The following is a 25,549-nucleotide window of genomic DNA, read 5'->3' as shown; positions in this document are numbered from 1 at the left end:
TTGGAAAAGTCTGGGATGAATTGATTAGATGGCTGCAAGTGAGCGGTAGAGTAGACTGAGATTAGGCACATATCATTGAACATGATGTGTGCCCTGTCCAGCTTTTAAAAAAATCTGTTCACAGGCCATTAAATTCATTGGGCGCCTTATAATATTTTTGACCAACGATCTTTGTCGTTCTATGTTCTTCTCCCATTCTTTTTTGTTTTGGTCAGTCCTATAACGGGCATTGTCTGACTTCCCTTTTTGGTTAACCAATATTTTCTTTCAGATGGTGATGAACTTGTTGTGTTGCCAGCATTTTCAGATTTTCCGGCTCACCTTCTCCCCCCTCCCCTCCCCCCCAGGTGAATCCATCCCAGTACACTCTTTCACCACCACCCCCCCCCCACCTCACAGCCTGTGAATTCAACCCACTACTGTGTCTGTGTATCCCATCCCCCATCAATCCATCCCAGTACAGAGTCTCTTCCCTGTCAATCCAAGCGAATCCATTCCATTCTATTCCAGACTCTTATACATGTCATCTTGCCGTCCGGCAGAGATGGGGGACCCCAATGCGGGCCCTCCACGCAGGAGTCCTCCCCTGCACTGTTGGGGATCTGGGGTGGAGTGTGTTGCAAGGAGCAGTCCCAACAAACAAGTTCCCGAGCCACTTTACTGACTCCCAGACCCCCACTAACTTTTGCAGTCTGGATGAGTCCGTGTTCCATGCATACATGGAATGTGAGTGGTTGCAGTCCCTATTCCATTATTTGAAAGAGTTGCTCCTCAATCTCTGGCTGCACTTCAGTTCCACGCTCCAGATCTTTGGCCATCGGGTGCGAAGGGGGGCAGGCAAGTCGGAGAACCTCCTCGTGGGTCTACCCCTGGGCCTGGCCGAGGTGGCCGTCTTCAGGCCCAGGTTAGACGCGACCTGTTGGGGGGATCTCTCTGGCTGCCTGCCTCTCTCCTGCAGCTTTGTCCGCACCCAGGCGGCCCTGGAGAAGGAGCACGAGGTGCTTGAGGCCTTCCGTGACCGGTGGCCACCGCAGGGGCTTGAGTGTATAGTCAATACTACAACTAATATTATTTCATTTGATACGGTTCCTTTTTCTTTTTCTTTATGTGCATGTTTATTAGTTGTCCCCCTCTAAAAAGGGGGCACTTTTGGTCGTTTATTTGGGTTGATGACACTGGGACAACAGATTAAAAGAGGCAGACTTCAGGATAGGTCCCCCGCGTGCGCAAAACGATGCGTTTGTTTGACAAAACCCGGAAATTATATTCTGAAATATTTTGCGACAGCGTCGACCAGCTTTGCCGCATGACGTCATTTTGTCCCCGTTGGAGCTGCGGCCGCAGGCCTCTGACGTGGCAGAGCGCGAGAGCGAGGCGGGGAGCGCGAGCCGCACACACCGCAGCAGAAGGAGCAGCGACGCCAGCACTCAGCCGCTACCATGGGGCTCACCATATCCAGCGTCTTCGGCAAGCTCTTCGGCAAGAAGCAAGTCAGGATATTAATGGGTGAGTTTAGCAGAGGAAAGGAAGCGAGTGAGGCTCCTCCCTGTGCTCGCCTGCCCCGGCTCGTTCCACCCGACCCCGGCCCCGGCCTCTCTTTGTTCAGTGCTCGGCTCAGATTTAGTGGCGAGGTCGGTATGTCGTTGCCTTGTTTTTATTTTCGGGTTCCGGTTGTTTAGAGGCCGATGATTAGGGCCGGGGCGGTAACTGCTGAAACCTCGACATTTCACAATCTGCTTCCTCTTTAATTTGGGGTTGGAGGGTGTGACAGTCAGACAGGACAGGCCCGGCCCGAGATGGTGATTCGGTTCCGCGGTATAACGAGTCCACAGCGTAGGGCCGCGATGGGTTAGGGTGAGGGTACTAAACCGGATCGCCAGGCTCCACATCCTCAGCTCTTGGGTGTAGTGGTGTTGGGCGGGCCGAGTTTTTGTGGATCCAGCCAGTGATGATTACTATAACCCGCTTACCGGGAGCGTGGACCGAGCTGCTGCTGTTGACTTCCTGTGTGAAATGCACAGGACACCACAGGCGCTAATATTTTTCCCATTCTGGTGGTTTAGGGATATAATATTGTCCTTATTGCCCATTGTCTTTAGAAATGGTTATGGGTGGAGTGAAATCTTTAACAGAAATTTAACACTTGCCGATCAGCTGCAATAAGGAAATTCTAATGTTCCTCGGCTGGCCTTTGAATGGCCCAGCTTGAGCCTGAGGAATGCACTTGTAATACACTAATACAGTCACTACAATTTCAGGTGTAACTTTTTAAAAGTAACTGCATACAACTAAAGTACAAAAAAAAGCATTTTATTTATATTTTTCCATAATTTTTCTGTGCCCCTCCCACTCAAGCCCTTAATTGTTGCTTCACTCATTTCTCCCCATCTCCCTTCTGCCCTCTTCAAGCTCCTTGTCTTTCAACCCCATTCCCACTAAAATCATGACCACCCTACTTTCCTTGCTGTCCCCATACTAACTGACAAAGGTTTCCTTGTCTGCAGGTGCTGTCCCTCCTTTTCAAAATCGCTATCATCCCGCCACAAAAAAAAACATGGTTATCTGTTCTTGCATACTACCATCCTATCTCCAAATTTCCTTTCTTCTCCAAGGTCCTTGAACATCTCACCTCAACTCTTTGCCCATTTCTCCTACAATTCCCTGTTTGAATCCTTCCAATCCATTATCAGTCCCTCCCACAGCACCGATACAGCCCTAACCAAAGTCACAAATGACATTCTCTGACTTTGACCATGGTACGCTATCATTCCTTGTCCTCTTCAACCTCTCTGTCGTCTTCGATATGGTTGACCGCCCCATCCTCCATTGCCTCTCCTCAGTTGTCCAGCACCAAAGAATTGCTCTTAGTTGGCTCCACTCTTATTTATCCAATCAAAGGCAGAGCATCTCGAGCAATGGCTCCACTTTCCACCCTGCACCATCACCCCCATCCACGGCCCCCTTCTGTACCTCGTTTACATGTTGCTCTTTGATAGCATCATCCGCGGACATGGGGGTCATCTTCGACAGGTTTGCTGATTACACCAAGCTCTGCCTCTCCACCTTTCTCGATCCTTCCTCTGTTCTGCCAGACTACTTGTCCAACATCCAGTCTTGGATGAGTCTTAAATTCCTCCATTTAAACATTGGAACGATCGAAGCCATCATCTTCAGCCCCTGCCACAAACTCTGCTCTCTTGCCACTGATACCATCTCCCTCCCTGGCTATACCCTCGGGCTGAACTAGACTGTTCACAACCTCAGCATTCTATTCGACCCCTAGCTGAGCTTCTGACCTCTTATTTTCTCCATCACAAAGATGGCCTGTATCCATCTCTATGACATCATGTGCTTCTGCCCCTACCTCAGCCCATCTGCTGCTGAAACCCTCATACATGTTTTGTTGCTTCCAAATTCTCTTACTCCAATGATTTCCTTGTTGGCCTCCCATCTTCTACCCTTAAACGTCTGCTCGTCCAAATTTTTGTTGCTTGTATCCGATACTGCAGCAAGTCTTGCTTACCCATCCATCCTTATGACCTATATTGACTCCAATCCCACAAATTTAAAATCCTTTGTCTTTAAATCTCAGCGTCCCCTGTCTCTGTCACCACCTCCAGCTCTACCTCCCCTTGCTACCTGAACTTTCCATTCCTTTGTCTCTGGCTCCTTGTACATCCTCCCTTCCTTTGCCCCAACATTGGCAGCTGTGCCTTGGTCCCACTCGATGGAATTCCCTCCCTAAACCCCTCTTTCTCATCCTTTGAGACCCTCCTTAAAATTCACTCATTTGACCAAGCTCTTTATCACCCCTCCTAATCTCTCCTTTTATGGCTCAACAATCATTTTCCTTGTGTCATGGGACATTTTTCTATGTTAAAGGCACTCTGTAAATGCAAGTTGTTGCTTATTGTTTTAAGTTTATTTCAATCTAGTGAACCTTATCCTACTCTTTTTTTTGTTGAAGAATATTAAATACTGTCCTTACCCTTTGACAGTGGGCCTAACATAAAACAAAACTGACCTCAGCCCAGTTTTTTTTGTCAAAGATCAGCTTTTAAGTGAAGAATGACATGATAAAGTCATGCAGTACTATACCTTTGGTGAGGTATTTTTTTTGAAAATATTTTCTTCCTTCCCCTCCTGAAAACATGAAATCTTGCTGAGATGCTATCCAGTGCGTCACTGAAGTGGGAATTCTTGTGTAAGGCAGAATCCCTACAATTCTGCGGCACCTCAGGGCCAATATCTACAGCAAGTCCAACCAAATTCTGCAGCATATTACAAAATGTTCTGAACACATTTATGTTAATTTTCTAAATTAGGGTGCATTTACACTGCAGATATTGGTCTGAGACCAGTCAGTGCAGTTTGGTTTCCTGCAAACAGAACCCTGTTTACATTGCTTGGCACCTGCCTGGCTGGAACTTTAGCTGCCTTGTTTAGGAAAGAACTGTGCATAGCTATCTCCCAAAAGTTAGAAATTTAAATATGAGAGGGGAGAAGAGAATCCATGTTCTCTCAATCTTTAAATTAAGGTTTACAAAGTGTCCAGGGGTGGTCCAATGGACCCCCTGCGCACTTGACAAAACAGGTTTGATGCCACACTGGATTTGCACTCCGTATGGTGTCAAAACTAAGTGTTGTGAGACTACTTCGAGAGTTTCACACCACTTCACTCAAGTCTACTCTGAATTTACGCTGCTAGTATAGTGTTGGTAAAGAGCAGAAATCGCTTTCTGCCAACACTTTGTTTATGGTGCAAATGCATGCTTAAACTGCAACGAACCAGTAAATTTTAAACATTTTACAGCATTATAAAGAAGAAAGGTAACTTAAATACAAGGATGATCTTAGCAGGCTTCACTCTTGACACACACCTCGTGGTATGGTAGCACGGATCAGATAATCAGGTGTGCAGGTCAGTCTACCTGATTTTTGGCACGACCGATTTCCCAGAATCGGAGAGGCTGAACTCTGCACCATATTCTCCAATCCATGCTTCCATAAAGCAAGATATCGCACCAGGAGCAGAGCCTCGCAAAAACAGCTCCGCATTCTCTTATGCAGGGAAAAAAAATATTTACAGTCGGTTTAAATACAAAATCCTATTAAACAGAGAATTAAATTAAATGACCACACTGAACTACTAAACGTCTGCAAAAAATGCAGCAACAGACAAGCATTCTTGTAAAAGCAGTTGGACCAGCAGAAGCAGGAAGTCCTCCAGAATAGTGGAGCAGTACCTGGAGGAGCAGAGCAATTTCGATTAGAGTTTTCCCAATGATCTTTATTGACAAGTCACCTAATTGGTGTGACGCTCCTAAAAGCGGTTGTTCTCTCTAGGATGACATTCATTTTTGGACATTGTTTTTAACTCTGAATTTTTTTTAATTTTAAAAGGGGGTGGCGGAATTCTTTGGCTTCATTGAAGTCTAGACTGTGTGTTCACGTGTTCCAGCAGCAGTCATCGGATGACAATTAGGAGTGGAATCCCTGGCTGCTTTTTTTCTCTCCCCTCACTAGCCCAGCAGCACTAGGATAATTTTAATGACCTAACTGCTGCCAGAGTTAGGATCAGCTGACTCAGCATGGACCTGGGACCTTTTGGTTTATGTGCCATGTATTTGTCCTCTTGGTTACACCTTTGAGGCAATGATTCTTTATCACATTATCCACTGGTGTAAATGACAAATTGAGCCATCACTGACAAACTGGGTCAAGAGACTGTTCATTTGTGATGTTATTTTACTTGTTCTGCACAAGTACTAGTGGTTTAGGTAAAGAAGATTTTTATGCCATATATTTGTCCTCTTTTGCTTTTTGGCATGGAGGATATTTTAGAAAAATAATATTCAAATATAAAGGTGACTATGAATGCAAAGATTGGCTGTCTTAAGTGGGCCGTTTGAAGACCCAAAAAAACCCATGTACATTCCATTTTTCACTTATATAAAGTTTTAACCAAGAGCTCCAAAAGGCCATGTGATGATAAAATGTCTTTTCCAGTTTTTAAATGAAATATATATTCACATGCATGGTAAGTATTTTAAGTAAATAAGCACTAATTTGATCTCTTGTTTCTCGTACTAGTTGGTTTGGACGCCGCTGGTAAAACAACCATCTTGTACAAACTGAAACTAGGGGAAATTGTAACAACTATTCCAACTATTGGTAAGTAAGAATCACACTGGATTATTGGTTGCATCAGACTACCAACAAACTGTCTGTAATATGTATTTGATTTGTCTCTCGAATATTGTTGGTTAGTTTTATTTGCTGTCTCTTTCACATTTTACCCCCTCTGTTTCCTTCTCTCCAAGTTGATCTTTTTATTGACATCTCAGTTCGAGCATAGGGACAGGCTGTGAACCATTTGCAGTTCTGGTAGGAGGAATATGACGACTATTGATGTGTGAACCTGGTCAGGAGATGTTGCTGGGTTATTTGACCATGATCATGGACAAGTCTCATCCTGTCCTCGCCCTGCATTGAAACATACTCCCAGCAGTGGTCATTGGATAGTGATCAGGAACACTGGCCTTTTTTTCCCTTTTGCCTCGTGATTGTAGCAACCCTGACAAAACCTGATTGAGACCTGCTAATTTAGCTTAAACCAGGGAAGTACTGGTTCTGCAATTCCATAACTCCCAATATGGTGCTTGTACTTACTAAGCCATCAGGGACCTTGATAGCAATTTCTGGTGGATTTTCAGTCCAATCAGGTTTTACTAGCACTATTTCCAAATTTGATATCTTGGTACCCTATTCAGTCTGCTCCTCATAGGCTGGTTTCCTTTTGATTTGGTAGTGGCAATAAAAATGTTACTTATTGAGGTGCATCCAGCATCAAAGTTTATTTTTGCTTGTGTGGAGAAAAGGGAAATGTGAAACATTACTGACACCAAGGCACTTTGCATTGGAGAAGGAAGAGATTAAAATGTATAAATAATAGACCAAGGCCTAGGCCTCAACTCTGGAATTCCCTCCCTAAACGTCTTTGTCCTCTATCTCTCTTTTCTGTAAGACGCTCCTTAAAACCTACCTCTTTGACCAAGCTTTTGGTCATCTCCTTTAATCTCAAATTTTGTTCGCTAACTCTCCACCTTGGGATGTTTTACTACGTTAAAGGCGCTTTATAAATGCACGTTTTTGTTTGTGAGGGAGAGACCTACCTGAAGCTGGTCAAATTGTCTCGGAAAATTACTAGTCTGAATATAGCTGGTAATTTAAAATGAAATAAAAATGAAGTCAAATCTTCGGGTTGTGGCAGGAATCGGATTCTGAAATGTAGTGAAAGGCCCTACTGTGTAATCTGTTGAAACATCGAGATTAATGCAATTGCTGAAATGAAGAATACCTCATTTTATTCACAGCAAATTAATTTTCCTAACCGATAAATTAAGTTGTCAATACTGCAAAAGAAATGGATGATCTATTTAAGCTATTTTTAAAGGCATAAAATACTGCTGCATATAGATCAAGATGTAATTTGTGGTATGTAAAAATAAAACTGAATATGTCTGTGTTACAGTGCAACTGTTGTAAGCATATCTCAATAAAAGCTGCAACCTGTTTAATATTCTGGTTATGACTTTGGTTTTATTGCGAATCCATAATTGTTTGTTCTCTCTTTACAGGATTCAATGTTGAAACAGTGGAATACAAAAACATATGTTTCACTGTGTGGGATGTTGGTGGCCAAGACAAAATTAGACCCTTGTGGAGGCACTATTTCCAGAACACCCAGGTATTTTAATGTTCTGATTGGGTAGAGCACAGTGAGTTAAATTTAACTTGTTAAGCTGAAATACAATGGGTTGGATTTTCCTGTGAGCGGCGAAGGAATGCTATCCCCCATTCGTTAGACTTGCATTTGCCCATGGGCTTTTGCATGGCAACTTCCTCTCATGGGGCGCTCAATCTAATGCAGCACCCTTTACAGGGCATTTGGGACTGTGTGAACGGAACAAGCAACTGTGTATCCCCTTAACCAATCAGATTGAAGCATCCTTAATGAGCAGCGCGGAGTCAGAACCAGGAAGTATAAGTTAGAATCGTGAATTCAATGTCGAATCAAGTATAAAAAGCGAAATAAAGAGCTTAAAAAATACTTAATTAAGAGACAGGAAGGAAAATACAAAAAAAAACATTTTTAAATGTCCAACAACAATTAAAATCTGACAACTCCACACTTGTAAAAGTTAACTTTCAGTGCCAGAAAGGTTGTTTGCCAGTCATTAAGACTTAACACGCTGTTAAAAGGGTGCTTAGACTTGAAATGACTTGACGTACCTTTTTCTGGCGAGATTAGTTCGTATCCATCAGGTCAGTGCAGGAACTTCATGGCTTTCCATTCATTTGAATGGATAGCCAGCTGACAAAGATACTGTTCTCGAGCAGCTAATGGAGGAGGGTCGCATCTGGTACAGTAACTTCTGGATTTCCGTGTTTAACTGCGCGTGCGCTGGAAGCTGCTCTACCATTTGCACAGAAGTAACGGTGAGCCCTTGTTAGCCTTGCTGTTATTTTCACAGGAAATCTGGCCCATTATATACTATTGTGCTTAATTCATAAGTCTCATATGCTGACAAGTCTTTCCTGGGTATGACAAACTGACTCGCATCTGTTTCAACTCATTCTTCATGCTACAGAAATACTACATTTTTTTCTTTTTGTTCCAACTGGTTTCTGTTTGCATTTTGTGAAATTCCAACTTTGAAGTTACAAAGTGTTGTAATATATATAAATGATATCGCAGAAAGCTATGGCGGTTTTGAGTTCCAAACTAAGAAGTCTAGGGTGGACACTAAGAATACAATTTCCTTATAATGAACTGGACATTGGTTCAAGTTTAATGAGAGATGCACCAATAGTCTTATCTTTCCTTGATGTGACATTTCCAAGGATCCAACAGTTTAGGAACCAGCGTGTTTGTATGCTGTGTGCATCATCTATCTGTACTTACAGTCCTTAATTAGATTCTTAACCACTCATAATTAATGTGGGTTCACCCTATGTATGCCCTACCATGAGTCCAAATCTTTCTCCCCACCCTGTCCTAGTGGACTCAAACCAATACGGATAAATAGGAAAAATATCTACAAATGTTGGAAATACACAGCAGGTGCTTCAGCATCCAAAATAGAGAAAAGATGATGAGTTCACTTTGGATATACACCCTTCGAAAGAGAGGGTTTTAAAAAATTTTGATGGACCGGTATATTGGTTAAAAATGTACAGAAAATTGTAATGGCTCTCACATTGAACATTGCGGCTTCCTCTGAAACTCGGAGCAATGGGGTAGAGAATTCCAAAGATTCACAACACTCTTGAGTGAAGAAATTTTTCCTCATCTTAGTCCTAAATGGCCAACCCCTTATCCTGAGCCGATGTCCCCAAATTCTAGACTCTCTAGCCAGGGGAAGCAGTCTCGCAGCATCTACTCTGTCAAGCCCTCTCAGAATCTTATATATTTCAATGAAATCATCTTTTATTCTTCTAAAGTCCAGAGAGTATAGGCCCAATTCCACTCAATCTCTCATAGGACAACCCTCTCATCCCAGGAATCTAACGAACCTTCGTCGCACCACCTCTAAGGCAAGTATATTTTTCCTTGGGTAAGGAGACCTAAACTGCACACATACAGGCACCTTCCGTGTATGCACTGTTGCATTCAGTTTTATAGAAGACTGGAATGTCTGTAATTCAGGAGGTACAATTTGGCATGGATGGGCAGTATTTAACGCACCTGACTTGTGCCTTAGCCCTAAGCATGATAAGAACATAAGAAATAGGAGCAGGAGCAGGCCATACGGACCCTCGAGCCTGCTCTGCCATTCAGTAAGATCGTGGCTGATCTTCGACCTCAACTCCACTTTCCCGCCTGATCCTCGTATCCCTTGATTCCCTTAGTGTCCAAATATCCATCAATCTCAGTCTTGAATATAGTCATCGACTGAGCATCCACGGCCCTCGAGTGGAGAATTCCAAAGATTTACAACCCTCTGAGTGAAGAAATTTCTCCCCATCAGTCCTAAATGGCCGACCCCTTATCCTGAGACTAGGTCCCCTAGTTCCATACTCTCCAGCCAGGGGAATTAGCCTTTCAGCATCTACTCTCTCAAGTCCTCTCAGAATCTTATGTTTCATTGAGATCACCTCTCATTCTTCTAAACTCCGGAGAGTGTAGGCCAATTCTACTCAATCTCTCATAGGACAACCCTCTCATCCCAGGAAGCAATCTCGTGAACTTTTGTTGCACCGCCTCTAAGGCACGTATATTATTCCTTAGGTAAAGACACCAAAACTGTACACAGTACTCCAGGTGTGGTCTCACCAAAGCCCTGTACAATTGCAGCAAGACTTCTTTACTCTTGTACTCCAACCACCTTGCAGTAAAGGCCAACATACCATTTGCCTTCCTAATTGCTTGCTGTACCTGCATGTTAACTTTGTTTTGTATACAAGGACGTCCAAATCCCTCTGACCACTAACATTTAATAGTTTCTCACCATTTAGAAAATATTCTGTTTTTCTGTTCTTCCTACCAAAGTGAATAACCTCACATTTCCCCACATTATACTCCATCTGCCACCTTCTTGCCCACTCACTTAATCTGTCTATATCCCTTTGCAGATTCTGTGTCCTCCTCTTAGCTTACTTTCCCATGATGTGGAGATGCCCGTGATGGACTGGGGTGCACAAATGTAAGGAATCTTACAACACCAGGTTATAGTCCAACAGTTTTATTTGAAAATCGCAAGCTTTCGGAGGCTTCCTCCTTCGTCAGGTGAGTGACGAAGGAAGAAGTCTCCGAAAGCTTGTGATTTTCAAATAAAACTGTTGGACTATAACCTGGTGTTGTAAGATTCCTTACATTTACTTTCCCACTTAGCTTTGTATCGTCAGCAAACTTGGATACATTACGCTCGGTCCTTTCATCTAAGTTATTAATATAGATTGTAAATAGCTGATCTTTGGGGGGCACCCCACCAGTTACAGCCTGCCAACCTGAAAATGACCCGTTTATTCCTGCTCTGTTTTCTGTCTGTTAACCATTATCCATGCTAATATATTACCCCCAATCCCATGAACCCCAATCTTGTGTAACAACCTTTTGTGTGGCAGCTTATCGAATGCCTTTTGAAAATTCAAATATACTACATCCACTGGTTCCCCTTTATCTTCCCTGCTGATTATATCCTCAAAAAACTCTAGTAGATTTGTCGAACACAGTTTCCCTTTCATAAAACCGTGTTGACTCTGCCGAATCATATTGTGATTTTCCAAGTGCCCCATTACCACTTCCTTAATAATAGATTCCAGCATTTTCCCGACTACTCACGTCAGGCTAACTGGCATGTAGTTCCCTTTTTTCTCTCTTCCCTCCTTTCTTGAATAGCGGGGTTACATTTGCTACCTTCAAATCCACTGGGACCATTCGAGAATCTAGGGAATTTTGGAAGATCACAACCAATGCATCCACTATTTCTGCAACCATCACTTTTTGAACTCTAGGATGTTGGCTTTTAGTCTCATTAATTTCTCCAGTACTTTTTCTTTACTGATATTAATTACTTCAAGTTCCTCATTCCCATTAGCCCCTTGGTTCCCCACTATTTCTGGTATGTTTTTTGTGTCTTCTACTGTGAAGACAGAGACAAAATATTTGTTCAACATCTCTGCCATTTCCTTATTCCCCATTATAATTTCTCCTGCCTCAGATTCTAAGGCACCCATGTTTACTTTCACCAATGTCTTCCTTTTTACATACTTGTAGAAGCTCTTACAATCTTTTTATATTTCTTGCTGGTTTACTCTCTATTTTCTCCCTCTATCAATTTTTTGGTCATCCTTTGCTGGTTTCTAAAACTTTCCCAATTCTCAGGTTTATTGCTCATTTTGGCAACGTTATAAACCTCTTTTAATCTAATACTATCCTTAACTTCTTTAGTTAGCCACGGGTGATCATTTTTCCCATGTCTCTGTAATGGCTACTAGATCACACCTGTTTTTCTCTCTTTGTGCCATTACTTCGTCTGTCTTGTTCCGACTGCTTCATGCATTCAGATAAAGCACCTTTAATTTTAACTTTTTACTTTTTTTCCTTGATTTCACCTTATTCACTGATGCACTATTACTGTTAAACTTTCTGTCCCTTCCTGTCGCTCTACTTATCTTTACAGAAGAATGAGAGGCGATCTTATTGAAACATATAAGATTGTGAAGGGGCTTGATCGAGTGGATGCGGTAAGGATGTTCCCAAGGATGGGTGAAACTAGAACTAGGGGGCATAATCTTAGAATAAGGGGCTGCTCTTTCAAAACTGAGATGAGGAGAAACTTCTTCACTCAGAGGGTAGTAGGTCTGTGGAATTTGCTGCCCCAGGAAGCTGTGGAAGCTACATCATTAAATAAATTTAAAACAGAAATAGACAGTTTCCTAGAAGTAAAGGGAATTAGGGGTTACGGGGAGCGGGCAGGAAATTGGACATGAATTTAAATTTGAGGTGAGGATCAGATCAGCCATGATCTTATTGAATGGCGAGCAGGCTCGAGGGGCCGATTGGCCTACTCCTGCTCCTATTTCTTATGTTCTTATGTACCCAAATCGCTACACTGCTCTTTGGCCTTTTCTCTTTAGATTTATAAATTTACTCTTACCTAATTTTTTTATTTGTTCATGGGATGTGGGCGTTGAAGGAATTTAAAATAGACATCTTGGTGTTCCATTGCACATGTTTGTTTTGAAAGAAAAAAATCTTCTCCCAAACCCTACAGTTTCTTTTTCTGAGCTTAAAGTGTCACGATCTGCTCCTAGACTTTTGCCAAATGCTTTTTGAACTAGTTAAGTGGTGTGTGAGCACTTTGGGGGAGGGGGCAATTGGTGCTGAGTGATGCAGCTGAAATCAGAAACTTGCATCACTACTGATGTATTGTTGGTGATTCAAATCAGTACCAACTATCTGACATCATTGCGTGTTGGAGTCTCTTGTAGAACAATCAGCATCTGTTACCCAAAATGCTAACCACTTGAGTGCATTCAACCATTGTTCTACTTTCTGTGTCCTGATTTTAAGATACTGCTGATTAGGAATTATTTGAGATAAATCATTTCTGTTAAGTAACATACAATTTCCCTCTGTCCTGGCCAATATTTATTCCTCAACCATCGCAACCAAAAAAAAATTAGCTCGTCTTTTATCTGAATGATGTTTGTGCAAATTGGCTGCTTCAGTTCCTGACATTACACCAGTAACTACATTTCAAAAGTACTTCTCTGTGAAGTGCTCTGGGATGTCCTGAGGTTATGAAAGGTGCTATATGCATGCAACTTCTTGAATATAAATTAGATGCAACTTTTACAGTAGAATGCAAATAGTATGTTGGCAGCATCTGCTACAGGCAATGTTTTTGTGAGCATTGGGGCATCTATTTACTAAGTGGAGTTTTTTGAATTGTATTGCTTTGCTGCCATATGATAGGCTAGCTGCTGTTGTAATTGGAAGTAATAAATGAGCAGTACATCCCTTTTTGGATAGTTGAGAGTGTTGATAAATTGTTAGTTCTAGAATTTTCCAGGTTCCATTTGTCATGAATTTTAAGGCTTTTGAAGTAAAATGGTGCACATTTGACACTGTAGCTCGTGGTTGAAGACAGTGTAAGACCAGTAGCAACACAATTGGTTTGTGGTGGGCGGTACCACATTTACACTACCTAACTCCAAATCAAATTCTTGTGACTGAGAGCTTCGCTGCTGCTTTCTCAAAACATTTGAGAAGTTATGTAAGTTTTTATAAAGTGCTTAGTGACCCCCCCTGAGAAATTTTTAAATCTGGTTTTCCACTGCAGGGGAATTGTAGTCTACTTAGTTTCAAACCCAAATAATGAGAAACTCCCTCCCCTGTGGGGAAGCCGAGGTGGGGGGGAGCTCGTCGCTCCACTTTTAGAGTCAGGAGAGACCTGACTCAAGTTGTGCTGTTACTTCTGCATTGTTGCGAAGTGGAAACTGCTTTGCAGCGATCTAAATGTTGGAGTATAACTGCACTCTTGAGCCGAATGTACAATAGGCTTGGAATGTCTGGGAATTGTTCTTGGAAATAGAACCATGTTGTCCCAGGCTACCCATTTGTTACATTGTCCTTTTGAGCACACGTGCTCTTTAAATTTTGATAGATGGCATTCGTAAATATTTTCATACATTTGGGATCAGAAGCCACTCACTGTAAAATCTAACTTACATGGGAAGGGGATGTTTCCTGAAATGTCTACCTCCGAAGGTTGTATGATGACTAATTCTGACGGTAAGTAACCACTCCATTAGGAGTACATATTTGTAGTTGATCGCTGCACAGTATTGATGTATCCAATATCTGTACACTGTGTAGTAAGGTAATACGTTTTGAAGTGTGCAGAGTTTGTGATTTAGAGATTACCTCAAAAGAAAGAATCTCCTGCAGATCTATTGGTGTTAACCTGGTATGTATGATCAGTAGATAATTAGCTGTTTTCTGTCTTTTTAAACATTTCATATGTCAGATTTTATTTCCTTAAATAGCACTTTGTATCCTGAAATTTTTACAGATTTCTTAAACCCTCCAATGCAAGACCAAGTGTTCAATTTGAGTTATCATATATCTTTACAAGAATGTAATAAATAGGAGCAGGACTAGACCATACAGCCCCTCAAACCTGTTTCGCAATTCAATAAGATCATGGCTGATCTTTGACCTCAACTCCACTTTCCCGTCCGATCCCCATATCCCTTGATTCCCCTAGAGTCCAAAAATCTATCTATCTCAGCCTTGAATACACTCAACAACTCAGCATCCACAGCCCAATGGAGTAGAGAATTCCAAAGATTCACAACCCTCTGAGTGAAGAAATTCCTCATGTCAGTCTTAAATGGCCGACCCCTTATCCTGAGACTATGCCCCCTAGTTCTAGACTCTCCAGCCATGGGAAACAACCTCTCAGCATCTACCCTGTTAAGCCCCCTCAGAATCTTATATGTTTCAATGAGATCTGCTCTCATTCTTCTAAACCCCAGAGTATAGGCCAATTCTACTCAATCTCTCTCATAGGACAACCCTCTCATCCCAGGATTCAATCTGCAGGCTTATTTGCAGGTTTCTTTATATAGATGCCTAATCCAGAGGGAAGATGGCCAGTACAGATTTTTTTTTTAGGGTTGTTGTCCTCTAAATCATTCCCTATATTTTTCTTTCCCCTGTGATCTCCCTGTCATACATCTACAACTATGAAGGGTGGTTAATCTCCCCCCAGAGTCTTTGCTTTTGACCTAGCAGTGTGATGTGTATAAGAATAGTATTGTAATGACTGACAACAGTTGAATATTTTGTACCATGGTGTATTTTTTTCATTGTGATATTTATGCAATTAAAATAGATAGTCTTGAAAATGATTGTTTGCTGCAGAGCTGCGCATTTTGATAAGTCAGTATTTTGACTTTGAGCCAAACGAGCTGTGGTGAGACAGCGCACACTTCGTTTCAGTGTTCGTTGCATTATTAGCTTTGTTCTGTGAATAACCTGTGATAAACAGGAAGTTGCGCCACATGTCAAATTATAAAGTTTGTGAAACAAATCACAGAAATGTATACATTCATGAAACAACAGAATTTTTATTATGTATTTAAGACTGCTTGATCACTTTCAATTTGTGTTGTACGTTTAAGATCTGTGGATTCAGCCAGAATTGTTGAGATATGGCTAAAAATTGTATTGAGGAAAACTAGATCCACGGACAATGCAGCCACATACGGCTACCTTGATATGTTCATACATTTTAATTGCAGAGCCATTAGTTTCCTCTTTCCAGAAGCATGTCCTGATACCTGTCTGCATAGGTATCAGTCTATTCAATGCAGCCAATTGTCAGTTTAATTAGCTGGAGATAGTCAAGTTAGATGACCAATCTGATGTCTCTGAACCCTGCAGTGAATGATGGATGTATTTGTGCAAAAATTGTTTTGATTCCCTCTGTTCTGGGAATAGATGAATGACTTGAACACAAGTCACTGATTAATCAATCTTCCTCCATGTTGAACACCACTTGCAGGAACCACTGAGGGGAGCAAGGGCATAGAATGTACTCTGGGTGGGGGACTTCAATGTCCATCACCAAGAGTGGCTCAGTAGCACCACTAGTGACAGAGCTGGTCGAGTCCTGAAGGACATAGCTGCCAGACTGGGCCTGTGGCAGGTGGTGAGCGAACCAACACGAGGGAAAAACCTATTTGACCTTGTCCTCACCAATCTACCTGTCGCAAATACATCTGTCCATGACAGTATTGGTAGGAGTGACCACCGCACAGTCCTCGTGGAGATGAAGTCCCGTCTTTGCACTGAGGATACCATCCAATGTGTTGTGTGGCACTACCACTGTGCTAAATGGGATAGATTCAGAACAGATCCAGCAGCTCAAAACTGGGCATCCATGAGGTGTGGTGGGCCATCAGCAGCAGCAGAATTGTATTCCAGCACAATCTGTAACCTCATGGCCCAGCATATTCCTCACTCTACCATTACCAACAAGCCAGGGGATCAACCCTGGTTCAATGAGGAGTGTAGAAGAGCATGCCAGAAGCAGCACCAGGCGTACTTAAAAACGAGGTGCCAACCCGGTGAAGCTACAACTCAGGACTACGTGCATGCTAAACAGCGAAAGCAACATGCTATAGACAGAGCTAAGCGATTCCACAACCAACGGATCAGATCAAAGCTCTGCAGTCCTGCCACATCCAGTCGTGAATGGTGGTGGACAATTAAACAACTAACGGGAGGAAGAGGCTCTGTAAACATCCCCATCCTCAATGATGGCAGAGTCCAGCACGTGAGTGCAAAAGACAAGGCTGAAGCGTTTGCAACCATCTTCAGCCAGAATTGCCGAGTGGATGATCCATCTCGGCCTCCTACCGATATCCCCACCATCACAGAAGCCGGTCTTCAGCCAATTTGATTCACTCCACGTGAAAGCAAAGGCTATGGGCCCTGACAACATCCCAGCTGTAGTGCTGAAGACTTGTGCTCCAGAACTAGCTGCACCTCGAGCCAAGCTGTTCCAGTACAGCTACAACACTGGCAACTACCTGACAATGTGGAAAATTGCCCAGGTATGTCCACAAAAAGCAGGACAAATCCAATCCGGCCAATTACCGCCCCATCAGTCTACTCTCAATCATCAGCAAAGTGATGGAAGGTGTCATCGACAGTGCTATCAAGTAGCACTTGCTCACCAATAACCTGCTCACCGATGCTCAGTTTGGGTTCTGCCAGGACCACTCTGCTCCAGACCTCATTACAGCCTTGATCCAAACATGGACAAAAGAGCTGAATTCCAGAGGTGAGGTGAGAGTGACTGCCCTTGACATCAAGGCAGCATTTGACAGAGTGTGGCACCAAGGAGCCCTCGTAAAATTGAAGTCAGTGGGAATTGGGGAAAACTCTCCAGTGGCTGGAGTCATACCTAGCACAAAGGAAGATGGTAGTGGTTGTTGGAGGCCAATCATCTCAGCCCCAGGACATTGCTGCAGGAGTTCCTCAGGGCAGTCTCCTAGGCCCAACCATCTTCAGCTGCTTCATCAATGACCTTCCCTCCATCATAAGGTCAGAAATGGGGATGTTCACTGATGATTGCACAGTGTTCAGTTCCATTCGCAAACCCTCAAATAATGAAGCAGTCCGAGCCTGCATGCAGCAAGACCTGGACAACATCCAGGCTTGGGCTGATAAGTGGCAAGTGACATTCGTGCCAGACAAGTGCCAGGCAATGACCATCTCCAACAAGAGAGAGTCTAACCACCTCCCCTTGACTTTCAACGGCATTACCATCGCCGAATTCCCCACCGTCAACATCCTGGGGGTCACCATTGATCAGAAACTTAACTGGACCAGCCATATAAATACAGTGGCTACAAGAGCAGGTCAGAGGCTGGGAATTCTGCGGCGAGTGACTCACCACCTGACTCCCCAAAGCCTTTCCACCATCTACAAGGCACAAGTCAGGAGTGTGATGGAATACTCACCCCTTGCCTGGATGAGTGCAGCTCCGACAACACTCATGAAGCTCGACACCATCCAGGACAAAGCAGCCCGCTTGATTGGCACCCCATCCACCACCCTAAACATTCACTCCCTTCACCACTGGCGCACAGTGGCTGCAGTGTGTACCATTCACAGGATGCACTGCAGCAACTTGCCAAGGCTTCGTTGACAGCACCTCCCAAACCCGCGACCTCTACCACCTAGAAGGACAAGGGCAGCAGGCACATGGGAACAACACCACCTGCACGTTCCCCTCCAAGTCACACACCATCTCGACTTGGAAATATATCACTGTTCCTTCATCGTCGCTAGGTCAAAATCCTGGAACTCCCTACCTAACAGCAGTGTGGGAGAACCTTCACCACACGGACTGCAGTGGTTCAAGAAGGCGGCTCACCACCACCTTCTCAAGGGGAATAAATGCTGGCCTTGCTAGCGACGCCCACATCCCATTAACAAATTTAAAAAAACAAGTAACTGTTATTCCAGCAGGGGAAGGTACCAGGGTTGTCTCAGGCAGGAGATTTGTTAAGAGCTGCATGCCCAGGCAGAAGTATAACAGGCATCTCTCTCAGCTCACCAATTTTATCCCGGATCACTGTTACTGCAGCACATATTGAAGTGTTCCTGTGGAATGTCATCGACCATTATAAATACCCATTTATGAGTTAGCCCGTACACTGGCTCAGGTTTAGTATTATCTGTCGAGTAAGCAGTTTTTTTTTGGTATTTTTGTACCCGAGGTGGGAGTTAAGAGCTCTCTAAAATTAGGGCAAACTGCTGTATTATCTATCACTGCTACTTATCTGTTATTTTAATGTACTTGATTTGTCGTTTATAGCATAAGTCGCATGGTCTGAGTTTACTTATTTGTTCTTCTGCTATTGTGGACGAGGAGAACGTGAGAGAGGTCATGTCAATTGAGTGTGCTAATTACAATAACCAGGGTTTCTGATGGCCCCTGGGCATTACTGTATAACTAGATATTGTGTGTGTTTATAGTCTGCAGTTTCTAACGAGCGAGGCCTCGCCTATGGGGGTGACCTTTTGAGCTGAGCATGCGAGATATTCTGTGACGCTCTTTTTAAAAAGAAAAGAATTACGCCCTTTTTTCCCCTCTTTATTTCCACTGCTGGGGGGAGGGAGAAGAGTCTACTTACTTCTTGGCACCTCTCTGGAGCACCAGAGTTGATATCAAACATATAGTGGAGTGAGGGGTTGATTCAATGTCTCACCTAGTACAGTATTTAAAGGATTTTTTTTTAAATGAAAATGCATCTTGTAAATGGTATGTGGATGTGTTTAGGTGCAAATGATTTTTAAGAATCCTGCGTTGGCAAAGAAAATCTTGTAAAATTTAAGTCCAAAATATTTTCCTTATCTTATTACAGGGTCTTATTTTTGTGGTAGATAGCAATGACCGAGAGAGAATTCAGGAAGCATCGGAAGAGCTGCGGAAAATGGTATTTATCCATCAAACTTTGCATTTGGTAGCTCATATGTTTTCAAATGTTCTAAATCAATGTTCCTTTCTGGTCCCTATGTTGGTTTATTGGTTTCATGGAGTGAAAATACTTCATTATTATTTCTTGTTGTGTGATGGGAATTTGAAGGAACTGAGCCATACTCCAAAAATTTAAGGATAAAATAAAAGCAGTGGATACTTAATCCAGTAGGATTCTATACATTTATTAATGAAATAAATATGGTTTTCTTGAAAATTTGTTCATTAAATAAATGGACCTGAGATTCAATTAAAATGTAGTAATGAAATAAGAGGAATAAATACAAAATGGTTGTATTAATGAAATAAAAGTAGTGAGAATTATTAAGTTAATTGTGGGCCAGATGGGAGTGACCAAGAATTTTTTTTTATAAATAATCTTTGAGTTGGAAATGGATGGAAATATTTTAAAATCTAATTTATATTGTAGAGGTGGCCACAGCAGGAACCTGAGCCGCATTAACCAAACCACCAAAGTGGGAGAGTGGAAGCTTTGAAATACTTATCAGTGCAGCTGCAGTGGGAGCCGAGGCAGTAGGGATACATCAGACTGTGACAGAGCTGTAGTGATAGTGGGACCCAGATACACATGTTTATGAAAAGTAACGAACCTTAAAAATTAAAAATAAAACCATTTGAGGGACAGTGACTACAAGTGGCAGCAGTGGGTGAAGAGATGATGTGTGGGTAAGAAGCCTATTTTATTTTAAATTTGAGCTGTAGCACGAGGCTAAAAGGCAGAAAGAATCTATAAAAATGGAAATAAAATTCAAGTGTAAAAATGGAATTTTTAAGTGATAACTTCAAAATTTGCATGAACAGAAAACAATATGACTGTCTCTGAAAATGTGCACATTACCACCCAGTGGCCAAAGCTTAACTGATTGTAGCTGAGACAGCAATCCAGCTATTACAATTGAAAGTAATACCCCTGGATTAGGGATGGTCAAACTTAGCCAGGTTTGTCATTTCTGATCACTGTAACAATCTTTACTGGAATTGTGCACATGGACATCAGGCAGTCAGTATCGGACTGTGCTGTTAAGTCCTCCACAGTCAGATAATCTCCCAGCACTGACTGTCCAGTTTTATGCATGACTAATGGCCACTTGAAGTTGAAGTACCAGAGGGTAATATCTGGCTTGTAAGGCAGTTCCTGGTCCGTGGGGAGCTATCTCGGCACTATCAGTAGGGCTGCAATTGGCTGTAACATTTTAGAGCGAACTAAAAGAATTGACCAGGGTCAATATCCAGTCACTGGCTGAAAAGTGCATGTAGTGATGTTAAATGATACAGGCCCTGCCTTGACTATGATGTCCCAGTGGTCTGGTTCGGCTCATACACGCAGAATAGCTATTTGGGCAAGAATCTCAGCATGAGTGTCTTCAGGAGAAAGGTAGAGAGTAGGAGTCTAGAGCTAACATAGGGCTGAGGTTGAAATGAACTTCCTGATCCTGGGTGTAACTTGATGTGGATAGTTTAGCAAAGGTACAATTTCTGGGTAAATTGAATGATCACACATCTTTTACTCTTGTATCAAATTTGCCATGATAACTGAATCATATTACTAATTTGTTTTCTAGCTTCAAGAAGATGAATTGAGAGATGCAGTTTTACTGGTATTTGCCAACAAACAAGACCTACCAAATGCCTTAACCATCAGCGAAATGACAGATAAATTAGGGCTATCGGGCTATCATAACAGAATTGTAAGAAATCTACTTAAGAACTGTTACATAGTAAACGTTAGTAGTTCATAACACCTTGATAGCAACATGCATGGAATTATCCTAGATGTTAGTATTTGCAAAATTGGCATTCAATGTAATATGTACCATAATCACCACTGAACTTTAATATCCATGTTCCTTCAAAGTGACGAAATAGGACTTGTCCAATGACTTAAATGAATTTATACAATAAGAAGCTGGGCAGTACAGTCCAAAAAGATCTTAAATTTGATTCCTGGTTGATGTTGAGATAGCTGATTTATTGTAGGCAGACAAAACATTGACACTATGGGCGAACCTTATCAACTTTGGTGGGGGTGACAACAGATATCTGATCGGCCAACTTGTTATGCATCCGCTTTTCCTTTCCATTAACTTCAATTGAAAGGAAAATTTGGCGAGGTGTATAATGGGTGGCCGATCCAATATCTCCCATTTTATACCCCTGCCAAAGGTGAAAGTTCCAGCATATAACTAGTCTTTGCATCCTTGGGTTGGGAAGGAGAAAGATTGGTCAGAGTTCCCACTCCTGATCGCTATCTAATGATCTCTACAGCTAGTGTGTATATAAATGTTACATGACAGGATTTGACTTGGTTATGTTTCTCCATGCAGTCAAAACTCAATGATCACTTGGGTGAGGTACTGGCGAGCCTGTGATTAACCCCTTAAGGAATCGACATCTTTAGGAGTTGGAGAAATATTGGCAAAAAAGTAAAAATTATATCAAGAAAGCAAAAACCACACTGATTTTTAAGATGCGAACAGTGGAAATACAAAGCAGTATGGAACATTTTATGGTGTAAAAAGTAATTCATTGGCTGTGTCAAGAATGTAAAAGGCGCTAAACGAATGCACATTTTTTTCTTTAAAATATCTTTTCCTGACCATCGAGAGTTCAAGAAGTCTCCAAAATATCAAATTTAAAGAGTGGACTTCTTGATTTTTCAAGGGATGAATTCACTTTCTGATGGGCGCTGTGTATAGAGTTTTACAGATTAAGATGATGCCAAGTTTGATCCATGGTTTGGGTTAAATGAGTTGATCAGAGATGGGTTGGTGGTAAGGACAGAACAATTGGATACTCCGTTTGGGGAGGAAAATTCAATCAATATTCCATTGCCTGATCTCAATCCAGTAATCTCTGCTGGAAAATGTGTGTGTGGATACTAGTTGTGATGTCCCACCATATAATAGCCAATGCCTGCTGTCTCAGCTCTCTCAAAAATTATCCAGTACTCACGAAAACATGGCTCAGTGAAAGTCACTGGCTCTTGGGGATAATTGGGGGTAAAGAGGAGGGAGTTTTGACCAGTTTAATTTTTTAATCTGAAATACCCTTAGCCAAATGCCAGTTACTTAATTTATGTTATAAACCATTGTCACTATCGGAAATGTGTTTCTGTAAATAAATTTATATTTTTGTTAGTTTGTCTAATACCATATTTTCTTCTTTTTTCTTAACAGTGGTATGTTCAGGCTACCTGTGCTACACAAGGAACTGGCTTGTATGAAGGGCTTGACTGGCTGTCATCTGAACTATCAAAATCCTAGACCTGATGCCACAATTTAATTTGGCAACTATGTGTTTTATTTCACAGGGGACACGTTTGGTAACATTGGTCTAGGCTTGTTAACTAGTTTTCATCTCCCAAATATTGTGGTTTCTGGAGCTGATTTTTTGGCAGCACATCTTGATTTTGAACTCTTCATTGTTGCCAATGTTTGTGGTAGATTTCATAAATTGGAGGAAGATTAAACAGTTATCTTGTGAAAAAGTGCATTTTTCTTCCAATTTATCTCCCAATTGAAGCCAATATCTAGACCCTAACTCTGTAATAGCTGAAGAATTAACTTCAAATACATTTAAGCCCAAACAAACAATTGTTTTAAAATTTTTACCTTGCCCTTTTTCAGAGTTTTGTGATACCTCAGGTCATTCCAAAACAGACAATCCGCTGAAAAAAAATTTCTGTACCATTCCATTTTGCCAATTCCTTGTCATTTGGCTATTGAACATGACTCCTGAATAGATCTGGGCAGGGTGGTGGGATAAGGCGATTTGAGTCAGTAAAGCAAATTATCCTAATGGAAAATGCATCAGTTGCACAGAAATTGCCTTGTTTCTATAGTCTGGCAGATCAATACGAATTAAGTCTTGCTGATTACAACTTTATGGCCCCTCCAGAGCAACCCAGTCCAATGTCATAGTGTTGAAACAACTTCAAAGGTCCTTCAATCTTTGATCTTAGTGCTGTAGATCTCTGAAGTGGTTTGCTACCTCTGTGTTGGCTGGTGTAATGCAAGGCTTTGTGTTAAAAAAATAATTTAAGGGTTGAGGTTTTTCTTTTGTTGGTAGACACCTGTTCTTGGCAACATAACCAGTTTCAGTGGACCACATCCATCCCCCATTCTGCATATTTAACACTGCAAACTCTAAATGTTCCTTTCTTCCTTTGTCACAAAACAAGCAACAGGCTGTGCACCCCATTGCAATGTAAACTTTATAATACTACTAAAGGATCCAGTCCTGAAACATGCATGCTTTCATGTTGGCATTTCTATCCTCTTAGATAAGATCAGATTGTCTTTCTAGTATATTGAAAGTTTTAACTTTTTTTAATGTTGCATGTTGCTTTCAGTATCAATGTGCTGTGTTATTCAATGTAATATAGTTATGGTTGGTTTATTTGTCTACGGATGGGCAAGTCTTCATGAAACTGGAAGATTTTGGAAAATCAAAATTCCAATAATGAAAGGTGTCTACGTAATCCATTTGACATAATTCTAATGAAATAAAATGAACTTTATAGTAATACTTTGTGTTTGTCATTTAACTTAATCTAATTGTTTTAGACACTAGTGTTTTGTGTAAATAAAACTTCTAAGATCATAAGCATGAAACATAGATCTAAGGGAATCACGTGAGGAGTCAAGACCAAGCGTACCCTTCAGGTGAAGCAGTTAGAGGGTGGGCAGTAATAGGCCTGGATGTCATTAATAGCTATTTTCAAGTCATACTTTGAGCTTTTTTTAATATTTCAGTTTTATAAAATAGTCAAATGGCAAAACTTAACAGTAATTTGGGAAGTAGAGTTTGTCGGAGCATAAACTGGTCATGCTGCAGTGCCACTACTGGTGGAAAGGTATACTTGCTGACTAGTTTATATAGTTTCTAAATTTAGACCTCGGAACTGATAATGGAAATATTTTTTAAAATGCATTTATATAGTGCCTTTCCTAACCCTCAGGACATCCCAAAGTGCTTTACAGCCAATTAAGTTCTTTTGAGGTGTAGGAAAATCAGTAGTAAATTTGGACACAACCGGGTCCCATAAACAGCAATGAGATAATGACTTTTTTTAATGTGATATTGGTTGAGGGATAAATATTGGCCAAGACACTGGGGAGAACTCCCTTCTCTTCAAATAATGGCATGGAATCTTTTGCATACAGTTGCAAGGGCAAATGGGGCTTTGGTTTAACATCTCATCTGAAAGACAGCACTGCCAATAGTGCAGCATTCCTTCAGTACTGCAGTGAAATGTCAGCCCAGCTTATGTGCTCAAGTCTCTGAGCTAAAAATCCACTTCTGCCTCAGGTTAGTGTGAGTCTGAGCCAAGAATGAGGTTTTTCTTCCCGAAAAGCAACTTCTTAAAATCATATTGTACTTCCATTAGGAAAGTTTCCTTGACTTATGGTATCAAACACACTCCAAGAAAGATCTAGATGAAGGAATAGCTATTCCTATCAAAACCAATTAATCTCCTGAGAAAAGGTTTTCCAGAACTTCAGAATGTATTTCTAATTATACACACTTAAATCAATAACCTCCATAATCCCAGGAACCGTGCTCCTCCACACAACTTCTGATCTGTTCTTTGTCTTCCTCAAATTTATTCACCCTTTTTCATAATGGAAGTCAGTCGCTTTGGTTGAGTTTTACATATGCACTGTTCCAACTTCAAGTGTTGCTTAAGGCCTATTTATGTCCTCAAGTCCAATGGAAACATAAGAAATAGGAGCAGGAGTAGGACATGCAGCCCCTCGAGCCTGCTGCACCATTCAATATGATCATGGCTGATCTTTGACCTCAACTCCACTTTCCTGTCCGATCCCCATAATCCCTTGATTCCCTCAGTGTCCAAAAATCTATTGATCTCAGTCTTGAATATACTCTACAACTGAGCATCACAGCCCTCTGGGGTGAAGAATTCCAAATATTCACTGCCCTCAGTGAAGAAATTC

The 25,549-nt window shown here is 41.7% G+C and overlaps 2 protein-coding genes across 2 annotated transcripts in view; both read left to right on the top strand.

The window, feature by feature from the left end:
- The window catches only part of rps23 (ribosomal protein S23), a 162,040-nt gene that overhangs the window by 110,972 nt on the left and 25,519 nt on the right, over positions 1-25,549 (top strand). The gene's annotated exons all lie outside the window — the stretch shown is intronic.
- On the top strand, positions 1,338-24,117 carry LOC137334196 (ADP-ribosylation factor 4). Its single transcript, XM_067998766.1, has 6 exons — positions 1,338-1,506; positions 6,094-6,174; positions 7,641-7,750; positions 19,459-19,530; positions 21,155-21,280; positions 22,769-24,117. Exons 1-6 carry the CDS (start codon positions 1,440-1,442, stop codon positions 22,853-22,855), a joined length of 543 nt encoding a protein of 180 aa, XP_067854867.1. The 5' UTR covers positions 1,338-1,439; the 3' UTR covers positions 22,856-24,117.

Source organism: Heptranchias perlo, chromosome 17 (assembly GCF_035084215.1).
Source record: "Heptranchias perlo isolate sHepPer1 chromosome 17, sHepPer1.hap1, whole genome shotgun sequence".
Classification (NCBI taxonomy): Eukaryota; Metazoa; Chordata; class Chondrichthyes; order Hexanchiformes; family Hexanchidae; genus Heptranchias; species Heptranchias perlo.
Note: the sequence above shows the minus strand (reverse complement) of the source record. Positions and strands in the feature narration are given on the sequence as shown.